Source organism: Cnephaeus nilssonii (assembly GCF_951640355.1).
Source record: "Cnephaeus nilssonii genome assembly, chromosome: 3".
NCBI lineage: Eukaryota > Metazoa > Chordata > Mammalia > Chiroptera > Vespertilionidae > Cnephaeus > Cnephaeus nilssonii.
In genome coordinates, this window is record NC_137074.1 from 30,393,397 (window position 1) to 30,413,553 (window position 20,157).

Sequence of the window (20,157 nt, forward strand, 5' to 3'; positions counted from 1 at the left end):
TTGACAGGTGGCTTGAAATACCAAAGTGTATTTACAATCTAGTGCAGGTACAATCTAGCACCTGCCTTTTCCTATGCCTCCCTTAAAGTGTTTTGAATTAAGAAGATAAAAGGAAAGAAAAGAGAGGTGGAGGATTAATTAATTGCTGCTCCATTGGGGAGAGAGGGATGTTCTTCCAAGGGAGCAAGAAATACAGAATCGGATTCTTGTTTTAGGGAGGAACTAATAAACAGGGTCAGAATAGAATAAACAGAAAAGGGCTGCTTTAACCAAACAGAACCTACAGCACTAGTCTCCTTAGCTAGCTGCCTCCGCAAAAACAAAAGCAGTATTTACACAAAAATACAGCCTGCAGTGTCAAAATGCATACTAAACAGGTGGTGAAAAAGACACTGATCACATATACAACCTAGTTCCATTAGTATATTTCTCATTACCCCTCATGAAATGATTTCCAGATAAAGGAGGGATGTCGTTGGCGGGGGAGTGGGGGGGGGGAGAGAAAGACCTCCCCTTGAGAAGCTCTGAGGGATAGGGAGGTGGGGGAGATAGATGTTGCTGAGCTAGCTTGAAGGAAACCTAGGTGGATTCATTGGGTACTTATGTGTCAAGAACCCAGAGTATAGGTCTAACTCGAATCTGAGCTTTCTAGAAGTCAGAGCCAAAGGGAATATATGAGGGTGTGGAGTACTGGCTTCAATAAAGGGCAGCATTTACGTTTCTCTGGTACCCTCTAGTAGGAGAATTTAGTAGGTATATTTTTATATAAGTAACTTAATGCACATGTCTTTGACTATAATTTTGTAGACGATCCAGAAATATTTTTTTTTCAATGATGTTTCTTTTATTGTAATTCTACTTAGAAAGCCAACGGCGTGGTATTTAATTATGGTAATAGGGTCTAGGCATGGTGTTTCCTGATAATATGGAGACAGAACTCAAAGGATCTGGGGGAATATTTAACATATTCATTAGCTATTTTCACAGCGATCAGATGGCCTAGCTGAGGTGCCAGCAAGCGCTGGAACAGAATAAATGCCTGGTTCGATTTTCTGACAAGTATCTGAAGTACTGACTTCTGGTGTTGTTCATGCATGAACGCTTAGGTACTGAATATGCAGATGGAAAATGAGTGTTTTGTTATTTTAAAATGATTTTGGCCCATGGATAAAAGAGTATGTAGCATGAAAAGTTTTACATTCTTGTTTTCTGGTGAGATGAGAAAATACGTCAGTGATTCATAAAGAAATAGTGCCCCATACTTTCCTGCTCATGATACAAATAACATTTTGAAAAACCCAAATTTAAAAACAGAAGAAAAAAGAAAAAGAAAGGCTTGCTCAATGAGTTACTAGATCTATAGTTTGGTGGTAGGGGGAAGGGACTGAGGGGGAACGCTTTTGTAAAATGGATAAGATGCAACTTTTGAGTCTATTTAAAGAAAGCAAGTGTGAGAAGCTATTTCAGGTAAATAATTTGGTGACAGTGGGGATGGGAGCACACCTTCAAGTTGCTTGCTTGTGAAAAGTTTTTCATTGATGTCTGAAATCTGTATGGAACTTTCAGTTCAGTATTAGCTGAAAGGAGACAACATTTTTTCAAGGGATTTTATAGCTTCCAAGAAATTTTCATCAAAGCAAAAGTAGTGTTACTGTTACATGATTTTCTAGTCCTAGGTAATTAAGGCTACTTTTAGCTTGTCTGTATTAAAGAAAAAAGAGCTCCCAGCTGAAGTTTTAGGCAAAATCTTGAAATGATTTTAACTAGAAATCAGACTCAGTCACTTACCATAGTAACCTCAGGGCCCTAATTTTATCCATCCAGTTTGTGTGTAATTACACATGGAAACATAAGTATCAACACTTGATGAAAATTTGAGAGGGCTGATCATTTTCCTAAATGGTTTTCTTGGACATTAAAGTTACATAAAGAGGTAGACCAGAGAAGATGGCGGCGGAGGTGAACGGCTGATCTGCTGCCTCGCATGGCAGTTTTGGAAAAACAACTAAAAGATGGACTGGTGAGCGCGGCGACTCCTGCTCGCGTCTCCCCAGACCGGGCGGCGGCTCCTCTCAGCCAGCACCGCAGCCGGGGCCATGAGCTCGTGGGCGCCGCGGCAGCTGCTGTGGCGGCGACCGCGGACTCGGCGCAGCGGCTCTCGGTGAAGGAAGAGACCATCTTTCTGCGAGACGGGCCCACCCGCGTCACCGACCTGGCCCAGCTCCCCACTGAGATCCTCGGGGCCCCGGAGACCGCCAACACCGACTTAGAGGATTCTTAAGACTTCCTGTCTTACACTCAAGTCCTCTAGCCATTTTGAGAGAGGAGAACTAAGAAGGCAGCGAAGTCAAACAAAGGAACTTCGCGCACAGCAATTCCAAAGTTAAACAAAGGAACTTCGCCGCGCACAGAGCGTCTGCCACCCAGAACCACAGGAGAGCTGGCTGAATGGTGGATTTATAGCTAAGAGAGAAGAGGAAAGAGCGAACTCTGGAGAAGCTGAGGTGCGGAGGCGCGTGGGTCGGGGGAAGGGACTTGTGGCTTTTGTTCCAACCCTAGGGGAGATTAGCTCCCCAGACGCCTGCGGGAAGAGGCTGGACTCTCGGCCTTCCTGTCGGAGAGTGGGAGTGACTTCCTTGTGGAGGTGCGCCCAGCAATCAGTGTTTGCTGCGCTGGAGTGCGGAATGAGGGGGCTTGGAAACGTGGAAAACAGAAAAAGCAGACTTGCAGCCAGTGCGGTTCGCCTCGCCATGGCCTGGTGGCGCCCTGAGGCCCCGCCCCGCCCTGGGACCCGCCCCGCCCGTTTTGCAGACCCGCCCCGCACGTCTTGCAGGCACACCTGGGCTCCAAGCAACGGCTTTTGCATGTGGGTGGCCTGCCCTATGGCAGCTTGACCAGATAAACTGCGGTTCTAGTCGGACTGCTCTAGGGACGCTCAGACAGGAGGAGGAAACTGCAGTTTCTGCCGTAAGTCCTGCTGAGTGGTCTTAGGTAGTAGCTGACCTACACACCATTGGAGACCCAGAAACGAGGGCATCTAGTGGTCGGTGTGAGATGACACCAGATTTCAACCACTCGCATAAAGGACACATTCCAGAGGCAGAATCAATGAGCGCCAAAGCCTTGCTGCACCAAAACCCGGCCCATAAATCTGTCTCCTACACAGCAACTCTTCCTTTATAGACACAGAGGATCTGCACGGCCAATTGGCCTGGAGGACAATTCCTCCCAGCGACACCAACAACAATCAAGACTTAACTATACAAAGGAAGACCAAGACGGAGGCATAGGGCGGAAGCCTGATTGCTGCCCACCACAACAATTTTGAGTCTACGACGGGAGAGCGGAGCAGACACCATCCAGAACCACCGGAGGGCTGACTGAGCAGACGCTCTACAACTAGAATAAAAGAGAGGGGTACTCGGGATGATGCTGATGCCGGCGACCCAAAGATCACACTTTAAGAACTACGGCTCAGACGACACAGTGGCGGCCTGGAACGTGCTCGGCGCAGTTCCCCCAGCGGTCTCCGGCTGAGGGGAAGGCCCCACTCGCTGCCGAGCACGGACAGACGAGCCCCTGGGAGTCATGGGGTGGGAGACTCCGCGCTTGCTGACCTCCGAGTCCTTCAAGAATCTCAACGCCCCGGAAGCGGCCAGGTGCGCACGCTCGGTGACTGGCCACCGCTGCAGACCCAAGGGCCGACGCAGCCACCCCGGACCAGCCCGCTGCCGCGCACCGGGCACACCGGAGCTTCGCCGAGCCCGCCGCCCAACGAGTTCTGCGGCGGCTGCCCTGGAGCTCTGAGAAAATGGCCGAAGGAATTACTGAGATGGAATTGACCAACAGGAAATGGGATCAAGAAGACGAAACCCCGCTGGGTCCTGGATCCGGGTGAAGCCGCGTGCCCCTGGGTCTGGGTGAGGCTGGGAACTGGGTCGGGGTGAGGCTGGGCCCCGGGTCGGGGTGAGGCCACGTGCCCCTGGGTCCGGGCGAGGCCATGCGCCCCTGGGTCCGGGTGAGGCTGAATCCTGGGTCTGGGCGAGGCCGTGCGCCCCTGGGTCCGGGTGAGGCTGAATCCTGGGTCCGGGCGAGGCCGTGCGCCCCTGGGTCCGGGTGAGGCTGAATCCTGGATCCGGGCGAGGCCGTGCGCCCCTGGGTCCGGGTGAGGCTGAATCCTGGGTCTGGGTGAGGCCGCGGGCCCCTGGAGCCGGGTGAGCCCTGGGCCCCGGGTCCGGGCGAGGCCGCGGGCCCCTGGAGCCGGGTGAGCCCTGGGCCCCGGGTCCGGGCGAGGCCGCGGGCCCCTGGAGCCGGGTGAGCCCTGGGCCCCGGGTCCGGGCGAGGCCGCGGGCCCCTGGAGCCGGGTGAGCCCTGGGCCCCGGGTCCGGGCGAGGCCGCGGGCCCCTGGAGCCGGGTGAGCCCTGGGCCCCGGGTCCGGGCGAGGCCGCGGGCCCCTGGAGCCGGGTGAGCCCTGGGCCCCGGGTCCGGGCGAGGCCGCGGGCCCCTGGAGCCGGGTGAGCCCTGGGCCCCGGGTCCGGGCGAGGCCGCGGGCCCCTGGAGCCGGGTGAGCCTGGCCCCGGGTCCAGGTGAGGCCGTGGGCCCCTGGATCCGGGTGAAGCAGTGCCCCTGGGTCCAGCCGAGACCAAACCAGAGGAAGTCGGACCTGCATTACCACCATTTGTCCACCATCCAGAGCTGAGGGGTCAGTGCCGACATGTACTCATAGGGAACCGGTGGACATTGATATTGGGTCTCAAAAGAACTGTTGGTCCAGAAAGAAACTCACTACAGACTGATTCATTTGCCTGTCAGCATAACTATTATTGCTCGTCGCACATTCAATTCTTATAAGTATATCTATAGTGACACATGATTTTGCTCATCTAGGGGAAATGATGAACAACATAGACTGATGAACAAGAACAGAACCAGAAACAAGGAGGCATCGATCGGACTATCGGGCCTCAGAGGGAGGATAGGGGAGGGTGGGGGGAGGGGGGAGAGATCAACCAAAGGTCTTGTGTGCATGCATATGAGCCTAACCAATGCTTAAGTTCAACAGAGGGTTGGGGCATCCAAGGGGAGGGGTGTGGGATGGGAATGGGGGGATGAGGACAAATATGTGACACCTTAATCAATAAAGAAATTAAAAAAAAAAAAGTTACATAAAGAAGGGCTAATTATTAAATTGTCCAACCTTGACTCTTTTAAATGATGATGCAACAAGTGATTCCACTTAGAAACACCACAGTAACATTGGATTGTAATAAGTTAATTTGACCATGTTCAGGTAGCAATTTCTAGGGGGAAAAATAGTCAATAAGGAATCAATCTTCCCCCCTTCTTATTTACTGTGGCTGAATTACTAGCAAAGCTGTTGCAAATCCAGGCTTTACAACCAGTATTTGTATATATTTACTTATTTATGTTAAATATTATTTTGTATTAGTTTTAGGGTATAGCATAATGGTTAGACAATACTTTACAAAGTGTTCCCCACAAACTCCTTTTATTAAATCCACTAATGATATTATATATATATATATATATATATATATATATATATATATATATATATATATATCTTTCAGAGGGCCATCAAATTGGTTCCAGATACATATGTGATATCTGATTAAGGTGAGATAATAGATATCCACACACATTCAGACATTCTAGTCAGGATTCATCATGGAGCAAGATGAAGGTTAGGAGAAATAAGTTCTTTCATGTGTCTGGAAGCCCAGACACACGGTGTTCACTCTATTCAGGATGGCTAGTCCACACACATTTCCCCCAGATGACTTGGAAGGCTGAGAAAGAAAAATCGAGCCTGAAACCTCACACCCAAGAATCATTCTAATAAAAACCAGGCTTCCTGTGAATAAATGATGCTAAAAACTTATGTGAGGTTGAGTCAACTTCTCTGGTTCTGCTCCCACGTCCTATTCTATCCCAAGAAGAGCCCTTTTAGTTACTTAGTTTATCTGTAAAACAGGAATTATAATGGTGCCTCCTTGTTAGGGTTGTGGTGAGGATTAAATAGGTTAATTTAAGTAAAACCTAGAGCACAAAAGTGTCCTGGTGTTACTGGACTATGGGGCCCATTTGCCTGTGCACATCAAAGCCCATTAAAATGCGAAGAAGGGTTTTCAGTCAAGCCCCAGCTAGTTTGGCTTGGTAGATAAGGGCTTCGGTCCTCAGACTGAAGGGTCCCGGTTTTGATTCCAGTCAAGAGCACATATCTCGGTTGCAGGCTCCATCCCTGGCCCTGGTCGGGGTGTGTGCAGGAGGCAACCAATAGATGTGTCTCTCTCACATCGATGTTTCTCTGTCTCTCCCCCTCCATTCCACTCTCTAAAAATCGATGGGAAAATGTCCTTGGGTGAAGATTAACAACAACAAAAAAGTTTGGCTGGTTTCTCCTTACCCCTGAGGTTCTTTGCCTAGAGGATGGCTTGTTCTCCCCCTGTCAGTCACCAAACTTGAAAATGCCACAGGCATGAAAGCGCCCACTGGTCTCTACTTTTTTAGGGAGGACGAGTCCATCTCTCAAACTTAATTCTCCTGACCTTTGCATCTACAACTCTCTAGTAAGGAAAAAAAATATTTTAAAATATTAAAATTTTTCTAGTGTTCTCTCAGTGTTTATTGTAGGACCAATGATCTTTGGCAACTTTCTACAGCCTGCCTGGAAATAGAATCAAGATGGGCATTTTTTTAAAAAAAACTGAATTTAGACTATTTAAAAAAAATATTAGTTAACCTATTAGGAGAAAGAGGAGTCTACACTTTAATTCTTCCCCCAACACAAATCACAAAAACCTTTATTTTATGTTGTGGCATAATGTCAAGCGCTACATTTAATCAACTAAATTTTAATTTTTATCTCTCTTTAAGGATACCAAACCCTGGTGGCAGGTAAACTCTGATTTTTTTTTTTCTTTTCACAATTTTTCAGATTTTGAATATTTGAATTGTCCATCTAAATAATATCAAATGGCATCACAGAATCAGTAGCACAGTCATCTAACGTACACCAAACTATGATCCACAGCACATCTGGAAGAACATTTTTCCTCGATGCTTCCAATCAGAACTTGGCTACAATTCCACCGGGGATCTTAGCATTAAAAGAACTAGAAGAAGTGCATCTTGAAAACAACTGCATTGAGGAAATCCCCCAGGACATCCAGTGCTTAAAGAATCTCAAAGTCCTCTACCTGAACAATAACAAGCTCAGCAAGCTGTGCGCCCAGCTGGGAAAGCTGAGCAACCTGGAGGGCCTGGACCTGAGCGACAACCCCATCCTCCCCTCCTGGGTCCCGGTGCTCAGCACCATCCGCTCCCTGCGCCAGCTCCGCCTCTACCGCACCCACGTCCGGGAGATCCCCACCGAAATCTGCAAACACCTCCACCATCTCGAGCTCCTCGGGCTGTCCGGAAATCACCTGACGTCTCTGCCCACGGAAATTGTGAACCAGACCAAACTGAGGGAGCTCTACCTGAAGCAAAACCAGTTTGAAGTCTTCCCGCCGGAGCTCTGCGTCCTCTACAACCTGGTGATCGTTGACCTGGATGAGAACAGGTTAGTGGCCCTCCCAGAGGAGATTGGGAACCTGACCAGGCTGCAGAAGTTCTATGTGGCTCACAACGGCCTGCACTCGCTCCCCGAGTCCCTGTGCCAGTGTGACAAACTGTCGGTGCTGGATATATCCTACAACCGCCTCCACTCCATCCCGCACACCCTGGAGAGCCTCGTGGAAATGACGGAGGTGGGGCTGAGCGGGAACCCGCTGGAGAAGGTGCCGCGCCTGGTCTGCAAGTGGACCTCGCTGCACCTGCTCTACCTGTGCAACACCGGCCTGCGCGCGCTGCGCCGCTCCTTCCGCCGCCTGGTCAACCTGCGCTTCCTGGACCTCAGCCAGAATCACATGGAAGGCTTCCCCTTGCAGATCTGTTCGCTGAAGAGCCTGGAGATCCTGGCGCTGGATGATAATAAGATAGGGAAGGTACCGATTCCCTTCCTGCCTGTCGCTATGCCCTCATCCAGGGCCCTTCCTGCCCTGAGTTGGTGCGGTTCTGTGTCTAAACATCAGCAACTTCTAACTGACTGTATGGGCAAACATCCAGGGTTCACAAATACACTGAGTGGCCACATTATTATGATCTCTGAACGCATAATAATCTGGCCACTCAGTGTGTGTGTGTGTGTGTGTGTGTGTGTGTGTATTTTAGAGGCCCGCTGCATGAACTCGTGCCATGGATGGGGTCCTGCCAGCCTGGCCAGGGGGAGGGGACATGGGCGGCAGGCCTGCCTGCTGGTCGAACTCCTGGTTGAGGGGACAATTTGCATATTAGCCTTTTATTATATAGGATATACACTGAGTGGCCAGATTATTATGCGTTCAGGGATCATAATAATCTGGCCACTCAGTGTATAGCCAACACGGCGATCATTTCTATGACGCCCCTACCCTCCAAGAACAATATCAATCACAATTAGTACCTTCTGTTTATTTACAATATGTATGTCAGTCACTGGGCAAAGTGTTTTTTACAAGGATGATCTCATTTAATCCTCTCAAGTATCTTTTTTAAAATACATTTTTTGTTGATTTCAGAGAGGAAAGGAGAGGGATCGAGAGACAGAAACATCAATGATAAGAGAGAATAATCGATTGGCTGCCTCCTGCATGTCCCCTATCAGGGATAGAGCCTGCAACCAGAGCATGTGCCCTTGACCGGAATCAAGCCCAGGGTCCTTCAGTCCACAGGCCCATGCTCTACCCACTGAGCCAAACCAGCTAGGGACTCACAAGTATTTTTGATGTAGGTAATATTATCCTCAATGGCATAGGAGGAAAATGAGGCACAGGGAGCTTAACTAACTTGTCAAGGCCACACACCTATAAGTGATGAAGGCAGGATTCCCACCCAAAGCTGCTGGACTCCAGGGTCTCTATTCTTAATAAAGACCACCTCCTAACAGAATTTCCTTAAACAGCAGATTTTTCTGACACAACCTTAGATCTTAATGTTCCATTCATGGGGAACTGCAAAAACAGCTTTAGAGAAACTTTCCCATGGGTACAGGGTGGCCTGTTCAGAAATGTTCATCACAGCATTGTTGGTAATCATGAAGTAATGGAAGACAATCTAAATGTCAGTCAGTAGAGGAATGAGCAAGTAAATTGTGGTATATTTGTAAAATGGAATGCTATGCAATAATTTAAGTGAATGGGAGCTACAGGTAGCAATGTGGAGAAATCCCAAAATGTTAATGTCTGTTAAAAAGTAAAGCAACAAATTGCAGAACCTAATGATGCCACTTATAAATTTTTTAAATCACATAAAAGTACATATACACACAACAACACATTTTATGGATATTTATATATGTGATAAGAGTATAAAAATATGGACTGGAAAAAACTACATTCCTAACAATGGCTGTTTCTGGGAAGAAGGAGGTAGTCAAGCATATGAGGGTATTGTAGAGAACTCAACTTTAATTGCAGTATTTTATTGTATTTATTAACAAAGATTTGGGTATACTTGTATTTGTTTCTTTTGTTTAATATTTAAAATTTAAAAAAGATTTATTTGAAAAGCAAAGGACAACTATAGAGGGAGAAAAAGGGATACTTGGAATTCAATACCTAACCAAATAATAGGTCTGTCTTTCCTGGCCATCAACACCAGTCTCATGTGTTCCCCAGACATTATAAAAATCCTAGGCCAAAAAGGTGTGGGTTTTGAAAAAAAAATTTTTTGTTATTGATTTCAGAAAGGAAGGGAGAGGGAGAGAGAGCCATAGATACATCAATGATGAGAGAGAATCATTGATTGGCTGCCTCCTACATGCCCCCTACAGGGGATTGAGCCTGTAACCAGGGCATCTGCCCTGACAGGGAATCTAACCTAGACTTCCTGGTTCATAGGTCGAGGCTCAACCATTGAGGTACACAGGCCAGGCAAGGTCTGAGTTTCTTTAAAAAACATTTTTTTTTACTCAATTTTCAAAACCTTGGGTAGGTCTTTTGTTTTCCTAATTGCCATAGACTTTTAAAACTGCCTTTCAACAAGTAAATGTTTTGATAGTAACTCTAAGATTTAGGAAGAGAATCTAGGATTTAATCTCTATTAAGTTTGCAGGTTCGATTCCTGCTCAGGGCACATACCTAGGTTGTGGGTTCCATCCTGATCGAGGCATTGAGGGAGGCAGCTGACTGATGTTGTTTCTCACATCAATCTCTCTCTCTCTCTCTCTCTCTCTCTCTCTCTCTCTCTCTCTCTCTCCTCCCCACCCCCCCTAAAATCAATAAACATATCCTCGTGTGAGGATTTAAAAGAGAATCTCGACTTGAAACTTATCTGTTTGGAATACTTCTAGTTACCTTCAGATTTCGGTACACTTTCAAAACTGAAGATACTTGGACTAAGTGGGAATCAGTTCACTTCATTTCCAGAAGAAATCTTTTCTTTAGAGTCTTTAGAGAAATTATACATCGGGCAAGATCAGGGAGCCAAGCTCACCTACATGCCAGAGGACATTGGGAAACTACAGGTAAGCCTCCCCAGATGAGCAGTACACACCGACTGATTCCTTAAGTTGGCTGACATTGGGGAAACATGGCCCCGTTTCCACAGGCCGTGTGTGGAATCAACCATACCAGATTCTCAGCTCTTAGCAACAGTCGTGATCATACTTTGAGCCTTCCACTGTCTTCCTGACCCACCCCCAGATTTATACCTAAAGAACAATTTATCGTGATTGCTACTGGGTATGTCATGCCATACTCCTTTCCACTATGTGGTCTGGAAAGTTTTATTTGCAAAAGTTGAGCCACACTGCTTTTCATTTCGTTTCTACTTTTCATAAGTTACCCTTGAAAGTTGTCCTGTTTTGAAGTGAAAGTGTCATACAGGTGAACTGCTGGGAGCTGCAGTTTGGATGGGGCAGTAGACCACCCACTCTACGTGGTGGAATGTAAATCGTGATCTATTTCCCTGTTGCACCAGGCCCACTGCAGATGGGTCCAGGGCACTGTGTTAAATGCTAGCAGAGCAACACGTTCACTTCATTAACTGGTAGCCATACCAGTGTGTCTTCATCTATATGCATACTTTAAGGAACTGTTATATTGTCATGCTTCTGGTACTGCACCCTTAATACTAGTAAAGTAGGTGTGGGCCACTACATTATCCCTGGTCACGGCACTGAGCAACGGTCAATGGTATGTATAGCACAGATACGCACCTATGACACAGGGTTTCTATTCCGAACTCTCCATCCCTTTATGCTGTGTTCATAGAACTCTGTCTGTCATCTTGCTCCTTGTACATCATGTCACACTCTCCAAAATCTGAGGGTGAAATACCAAGTTTTGCCCAGCGAATTTTAACGTAGTTAACGTATCTGTATACTTGGCTACTTCCACTTGGGCAATGTTGGATTGATATTTGGGGAAATTATACCTCTGAGGCAACTGCCACAGATAATTAGCCATTGAAAGGGAGCAAATGATGTGTGTAGTTAAATGATCCACATTATTTTCTCATAAAGTTCTTGTGAAACAAAGAAATACTAGGTTCCCATGTTCTATTTTTCCCTACATAAATGTGAACCATTTCTAATAGTTTAACTAAAAAATAACTTCTTGATGATGGTCCTTTAAATGTTTTCTCCCTTTATTCCAAGGCATAACAACCCTCACCGAAGTAGCATGGGAACGCACAGGTGATTCTAGTTTCTATAATTCATTTTTCAATGTAAGGATCCTTATGGTATACTATGATGTTATTTCAGATTCTTAAAGAGCTGCATATAGAAAACAACCACCTGGAGTACTTGCCAGTGGCCTTGGGATCAATGCCCAACCTGGAAATTCTTGATTGCCGCCACAATCTGCTTAAGCAACTTCCAGATGCCATCTGCCAAGCACAAGGTGGGGACTCTTCGTAGGCCCAGAGCCTAGGCCCTAGTAGAGCTTGAGGCCAGCATTTCCCTTGATAAAAGCTTCTTTGCTTTTCTAAAGACCAACCTCAGTGTTTAGAGAGCTTGGCCCTACTTCATTACCTCCTTGCTTGGCTCACTGGGAAGGTGAGGTGCCTGACTAGTACAGCTCAGAGCCTCACAAAGGTAGATTACTTATTGGGAATTTAAAAAGAAAAGCAAGTAGCAACTGCTAAGATCATTAGTCATTACACCAGCAACAAAAATGTACTGAATACCTACTACATGTTGGAATTGGGAGTTGGGGGCCCTGCCGTAAATTCACATTAGGTCCCTAAGTCACTTGAAGAAAAAGAAAAATACTGACTCACAGTGGTGAAATCAGCAAGGGGCGGGCTTTTGAAGCTACATGATTGACATGAAAAGTCATATATGATTCATATTTAAACACTCAAACATATGCATTCACTTAAGCTTTTTGCTGAGTTCCTCCTGGGGCCAGATTAAAGAAAAAATTTCTCCCCATAGTGTACTGAATCTGCAGGTTTATAGATATGTGTTCAAACTGACTATTCTTTAGTGAAAGGAGGATGAAGAAATACGAGTGCAAGCTGTTACCTAGCCACAAGACATTCAAAGATTAGAGGCTGGCGTGGGTATGCAGGATCTTTAGTAATGCTCCTGACTATACATTTTTACCCTGTCCTTGGTCTCTGGAGGAATGTAACATTCTCAAAATCTTTTAGTGTTTATTAATTTCTTGTCTCTAATACTTATTAACACTAACTCCAACAACTTTGAGTTGTTTTAAAGAAGAGAACTTCGCCAAAACCGGTTTGGCTCGGTGGATAGAGCGTCGGCCTGTGGACTCAAGGGTCCCAGGTTCAATTCCGGTCAAGGGCATGTGCATTGGTTGCGGGCACATCCCCAGTGGGGGGTGTGCAGGAGGCATCTGGTCGATGTTTCTCTCTCATCGATGTTTCTAGCTCTCTATCCCTCTCCCTTCCTCTCTGTAAAAAATCAATAAAATATATATTTTTTTTAAAAAAAAGAAGAGAACTTCAATTTGCCTCATCAAATCTGATGTTTTTTGTGACATGGCACAGTAGGAAACAAACCTTTCAAAATGACTGGACTAAAGAATTCACATTTTAATTCTTGCTTGTTTTTAAGATAAATTCATCATTTTAAAATATTGTTTCAGCTTTGAGAGAATTACTGCTTGAGAAAAACTTGCTCACCCAACTTCCGGAGAATTTAGATAGTCTAGCGAATCTCAATGTTTTGACGCTGACGGACAATCCTATGGAAGATCCCCCAAAAGAAGTGTGCACTGACGGCAAAAAGGCTATATTCGCATACCTTGAGGAGAAAAGAAATAAGAAAATAGTAGCAACAAAGGTAAATCAGCAAAATTTCTGGATAATATACTCACAGTTGCTTTGGAGAGGGGTTAGTGTTAAACACATTAGCTTAGCCAATGGGGCTGCTCTTTACACATCTATACCTTGTCCTTGAGAGTAGAGACTCTTATTTACTTACCCAGGGCCAAGAGAGAGAATTTTGAACATCGTCCTAGCATTTTTGTTCCTTGTCTCCTTGTCAGACAAGAAGCCAACAATCAGGCAAAAGAAACCAAAATTTCAAATCTTAAAACAATCTAAAATTCTTAGAGTATTCACTGGGATGAAAAGCTGATATTAACAAAGTCAGTAAGATAAGGCTGAAAAATTAGAAATGAACGCATTTATGGTGCAGAGGTCTAGCGACCAGAGTTCTTCTCTGCCACTAACGAGGATCAAAGAACTAAGAGCCCAGTCTTGCCCAAGAAGCTCATAGAGACATAAGGGTACCCCGGACAGACCAGGAATGTGTTCACTTCAGTCACTATTCAGTGTTCTTCATTCAACTGTTCCGAGTCCCCATCTTCTCACACTCCTACTTCCACTCCTGCTCCCCCGAAAATATACCTTTCACTCAGCAATCACACTGATGCTGTCAAAACATAGGTTGATCTGCTCTCCTCTGCTGAAATCGACCATTTTTCATTTCCTGGAAATTAAACTCATAGATAATATTACCTACCAAAACCACATACTTTTAATAAATCGAAGTAATGCCTGAGCTACAACATAAAGGGAAAGATAAGGACAGTTATTTATATTAAAATATTTATTTTAATATGTATATATTCAGGAATGATTACTTTGGAAGAATAAAAATACTTTTTGGAGTCTTCCTAAGAGCATTTTGAAAAACCATATGCCCTCTTGCACATTTTCAAAATTGGTATATAAATTTTTTTGTCACTAGGTTTAAATCATTGCAAAGTTGTTATTTTTCAGTGAATTTTAAATATCGACATTTTAAAATAGAGCTCTTAGATCAATATTTTAAATGTACCCAATGGAATCTAAATATTATTTTGATTTGATATGTCAGTCAACATCAATTTACAAAATACTTGAACAAGTTTTTATTTTACAGGCAGACATTTTGTTATATTCTTTTCTTCTTGAACATCTATATTCATTCCATTTCCCCCTTAGAATTGATCTTACTGTTTTATGTGATATATAGTGTGTCCCAAAAATGTATCCACATACTTTGAATAAATATAAAGGCAGTGTTTATTAAAATACGCTTCATTTTCAAAATTGCGCTATCAGCTGTTAAAGTGTGTATACATTTTGGGGGAACACCCTGTACATATCATTATTTATATATATATATATATTTTTATATATATATATATATATATATATATATATATATATATATATAATTTAAAGTCATTTATAGATCACCTTTCATACTTATAGGTAACAAAAATATTTATGCAAATTAAAATTTAAAATTATTTTTTTCTGTGACCATAGGGTTTTATGTTCTAGATTATTACATTTTATTAGTCTTATTACAATTATTGGTAGTATAAAATTGACCATAACAACATAATATCTATTATGAATTTTTTAAATGGTTATCCCTGATGAATCATTTTTACCTTATTATTTTTAAAAAATTTTTATTTTTTTTTAATAATTTTTTTTTACATATGTGTCCTTATTCCCCCATTACCCCCCACCCCCCACTAATGCCCCACCTCCCTGTTGTCTGTGTCCATTGATTAGGCTCATATGCATGCACACAAGTCCCTTGGTTGATCTCTCCCCCTTACTTCCACCGACCCCCACCTTCCCTGAGGTTTGACGTTCTGATCGATGTTTCTCAGTCTCTGGATCTGTTCTTGTTATTAATGAATTTTGATGTTTAATTATTTGACCTATAGGATTTGGGGGAAATACATATACAAATGAGAGAAACTTTTCCACATGGTTTATGTATCCTTGCATCAATATTAGTTATGGCTACAATGAGACAGGGCTTGGCATCAGTTCTATGCCTGTTTTTCATTTTACAAATGAAGTGCTGAGAAACATTGTCCCCATAAATAAGGTGATAAATTTTTTCTTTACCACATTTTGTTTTAAATGGCAAAGTCTTAAACATCTCTTGAACTTTCCCCAGATTTATACCCCAAATCAGATAGCAGGCTCTTAGCAGACAAATCAACTGTTCTACCTTCAATTTTCTTGAAGGCGAAGAGCTGGAAGGCAAAAGGATTGGTTACTCTGTCCTTAGAGCCAACATCAGTGTTGTTGTTGTTGTTATTATTATTATTATTATTATTATTATTATTATTATTATGTGTCCCAGAGGTTTCTGAAGTCCAGGGCAACACACCCTAGTCAGATTCAGGTGGGTGAGAGGGGTGCCAGAGGGGCAGCTGTGTTCCTAGGCAGGTACATTTTAGAAAAGGGTATGCATGGAAGTTGAAATTTTGAAAACGGATTGCTTCCAAACTGTCCAAGCCTGCACACCCTTTGAATGTTCTTTGTGGGCCAGGGTGCATGTCACAGGATTGAAGACCTTGACAACAAAAAGCTCTGCACATTTTCAGAAGGCCTCTAGAGGGCAGCACTGTCCCCTGGAAAATCACCACCCTAACTAACTGATCTGCTGCTTTCACTCCCGGTCTCATCTTTCCCTTTTTTACTTTACTTGAGTCACAAACAGGATCCTTGGTATGTTCCTAAGGTTCAAGCATGCTCCTGCCTCAGGATCTTAACACTGGCTCTTTCTGCCCAGAGATAATTCCCCTGGTATGGACAAAACTCTGCCTTCACTTAGTTGAGTCTCTGCTCAAATATCCTCATACCTGCCCTTAGTCCACCTTATATAAAACAGCATACCCCCACCTAACTTTTTCATTCATCCAACAAATATTTATTGAGCTTCTACTATGTGCCAGGCATTGTTCTAGGCCAGGGTCCTCAAACTACGGCCCGCGGGCCACATGCGGCCCGCCGAGGACATTTATCTGGTGTTTTTGCCGCCACTGCCTGTCCTGCTTAGCAGCTGACTCATCCCGGGCCCGCAGTGCGCATGTGTGGAATGTGCGCCGCACTCTCCGACTCCCCTCCAACGGTCTGAGGGACAGTGAACTGGCCCCCTCTTTAAAAAGTTTGAGGACCCCTGTTCTAGGCACTGGAAATACATCAGTTTGAACAAAACATAATATGTCCTCATATTGCTTAAAGTCTAGTGTGATGGGAATAAAATCACAAATAGCCTATCTAATAAAAGAGTAATATGCAAATTGACTATACTTCCGATACACCCACAAGTCACGCCCACCAGCCACTTAGGAGCGAGTATGCAAATTAACCCAACCAAGATGGCTGCGGCCATGGAGAGAGCAGGAGGCTTGAGTTGCCCCCCAGGCGATGGAGGAAGCCAAGCTTTCAACCTGACCTGGACTGCCTTGGCCTCCGCTTAAGGCTACAAAGTTTCAATTATAGAAGATAAATAAATCCCAACAAAATGACTGCAGCCACGGAGCAAGCAGGAGGCTTGGCTCCGCTCAAGGCTACAAAGTTTCAATTATAGAAGATAAATAAATCCCAGATACCAGGGCCTCCGCTTGGGTCACTGGAGGGGCGTGGCCAGCCTGCAAACCACCACGGCCCCTCACCCAGGCCATCCCACGCCTCAAGGGAACCCCCACCCTGATCCGGGACACCCTTCAGGGCAAACCAGCTGGCCCCCACCCCTGTACCAGGCCTCTATCCTATATAATCCTATCTAATAAAAGAATAATATGCAAATTGACTATCGCCCCAACACACAAGATGGCTGCCCCTATGTGGTCAAAGATCCTGCCCCCCAGTTGACACAAGATGGCCACCACAAGATGGCCAGCAGGGGAGGGCAGTTGGGAGGGACCAGGTCTGCAAGGGAGGACAGTTGGGGGCAATCAGGCCAGCAGGGGAGTGCAGTTAGGGGTGACCAGGCTGGCAGAGGAGGGAAGTTGGGGTGACTGGGCCTGCAGGGAAGGGCAGTTGTGGGGGACCCAGGCCTGCAGGGGAGAGCAGTTGGGGGGGATCTGGCCTGCAGGGGAGGGCAGTTAGGGGTGACCATACCTGCAGGGGAGGGCAGTTAGGGGCAATGAGGCTGGCAGGGGAGCAGTTAGGCATCAATCAGGCTGGCAGGGGAGTGGTTAGGGGGTGATCAGGCTGGCAGGAAGAAGCAGTTGGGGCAATCAGGAAGGCAGGCAGGCGAGCAGTTGGGAGCCAGCAGTCCTGGATTGTGAGAGGGATGTCCGACTGCCAGTTTAGGTCTGATCCAGATAGGATCGGGCCTAAATGGGCAGTCAGACATCCCTCGAGGGGTGCCAGATTGGAGAGGGTGCAGGCTGGGCTGAGAGACACCCCCTTATGCACGAATTTCATGCACCAGGCCTCTAGTATAATATAAAATTATATACTGTATTAGAAAGTAATAAGTGGTGTTGGAAAAAAAGTTCAAGCTAAGAGGAACTGAGATTACCAGAAGTTGTGTGTGTATTGTGGAATTTCAATTTAAATGAGATAGTCATGGTAGGCTTCACTGGAAAAATGACTGCCTCAGGTTACCATAACAACAGACCATAGACTAGGATGCTTAGACAACAGAAATGTATTTTCTCACAGTTCTGGTTCTGGATGCTAAAGGTTCAAAGAGTTTTTTTTACTTCTAGAGGAGGGATGTTTCTGAGTAGGTGGGAGGGAATAGGATTGAGTGAAGCAACAAGGGTGGGCTGGCTGTAGGTAGGCAGGGGCACAGGAAGACTAGTAACAAGAAGGAAGGCAGGGTAGAGGCACGTCCGATTCCCCTTACTGTGCACTGCCATCTCCAGGCCACCAAACACCATCTAATTAGACATTTACTAGAGGCCCGGTGCATGAAAATTCATGCACTGGAGAGGGGGGTCCCTCACTCCAGCCTGCCCCCTCTCACAGTCTTGGAGCCCTCCGGGGTGGGAGGCGAGCCGGCGATCAGGGCCCCCCATCACACCTCTGCTGCTGCCACTGCCGGCAGTGCAAGCCTCGGCCAGCCCTGGTTACCTGAGCCTTGGGTGGCCCTGGGTGGCTGGGCAGCCACCATCCAAGGCTTGCCTGCGCCTCGGCTGGCCCTGCTTGCCTGAGCCTCAGTGAGTGGGGGGTGCAGGAGGACCCGAGGCCCCCGGCAGGGCTGGGGGGACTCTGGCGGCAGGTGTGCAGAGCGGCCGGCCCTGGCTGAGGAATGGAGGATACTCTCGACGACATGAGTTATAACTTCCGATTTGTTGGACACCACAGTCAGGCTTCAGCTTTGGGGGAGGGAAGAAGAGAGGAATGGGCAGCTTGTTGGGGGAGCCTGGGTGACCTGTCAGTCATTGGGGGGAGGGGTGCAGGAGGACCTGAGGCCCCCAGCGGGGCTGAGGGGACTCCGGCTGCAGGCGCGTGGAGCAGCCAGCCCTGCCCCCCTGTGGGCATTGCCATCTTGTGATGGTGTGATGATCGATTTGCATATTACCTCTTTGTTATATAGGATGTGTTTATTGTTTATTGTCTCTTCCCTTCACTGGAATGTGAGCTCCACAAAGTCAGTGACAATAGTATTTAACTGCTGTTTCCCAAAGGTTTGGAACAGGGCTTGGTGCATAAAAGCACTCAATACTTTAAAAAAAATTCCTGGATGACTGGCCCATTGAGAAAGAGAGAAAATAAGGCTTAGAGTTCTCATCACATTCCATTCTTCACATCTTTAAAACCACATGTCAGAACAAAGAGATGTAACCATCCCCAATGATACCAACTAATAGTGTTTGGGTTTATCTGTTTTCAGATTCAGTCCTGGTGGCGTGGAATTATGGTACGGAAAGGACTTGGGAGATTTTCTGAATTGTTCAAAATGCGAAAGAAAGGAAAGAATTCTCTAAAATCTAAGTCAGGAAAGAAGGGTGGAAAAGGAAAACCTGCAAAGGAAAAGAAGAAATAATTTCGTATATTAATGACTTGAGGAAATGAACCCTGATGCATTAAGAAGGCAAAAATATATAGGAATTAGATGCCCACCACACTAAAATTATTCATTAAATTATGGTTATGTATAAAAGTAAATATTCTTACTTTTACTGAAATATTTATGAGAAAATGATATGAAGCCCAGGAATTGCTTCAGAATTATATCAGGTAAGTGTGGGGGATCCAAATGAAACAAGATTGGACATAAGCTGATAATTGCAGAAATATCTCATAGTTACATGGAGGTTCCTTATAGTATTCTGTAACAAACTTTTAGTTTTGAAATAATTACATATTCACTAGAGGCCCAGTGCACGAAATTTGTGCACTCGGGGTGGGGGGTTCCTCAGCCCGGATGCGAGAGACCCAGCCATGGGACCCCACTGGTGCCTGATCGGGGCTGGGGAGGAACATGGGAGGTTGGCCAGCCAGGGAGGGACTGCAGGAGGGCTCCAGGGCATGTCTGGCCCGTCTCGCTCAGTCCTGATCAGCCGGACCCCAGCAGCAAGCTAACCTACCGGTTGGAACGTCTGCTCCCTGGTGGTCAGTGCACATCATAGCAAGTAGTTGAGTGGCCTTAGCATATCATTAGCATATTGTGCTTTGATTGGTTGAACGGACAAATGGACACTTAGCATATTAGGCTTTTATTATATAAGATAGGAAGTTCCAAAGAAATGTACAGAGAGGCCCATGTACTCTTTACCCTCCCTTAGTGTTGACATCTTGCATAACTAGAATACAATAAAAAAAAATCAGAAAATCTACATTGGTACCATCAAGAGAACTTATTCAGATTCCATCAGTTAC

The 20,157-nt window shown here is 45.5% G+C and overlaps 1 protein-coding gene across 1 annotated transcript; it reads left to right on the forward strand.

Moving 5' to 3' along the window:
* Positions 1-7,043: 7,043 nt before the first annotated feature.
* LRRIQ4 (leucine rich repeats and IQ motif containing 4) lies at positions 7,044-19,321 on the forward strand (the record flags this gene model as incomplete). The annotated part of the gene is made up of 5 exons (XM_079763526.1): positions 7,044-8,009; positions 10,394-10,567; positions 11,810-11,948; positions 13,161-13,357; positions 19,169-19,321. 5 exons carry the CDS (start codon positions 7,044-7,046, stop codon positions 19,319-19,321), a joined length of 1,629 nt encoding a protein of 542 aa, XP_079619652.1.
* Positions 19,322-20,157: the final 836 nt, after the last annotated feature.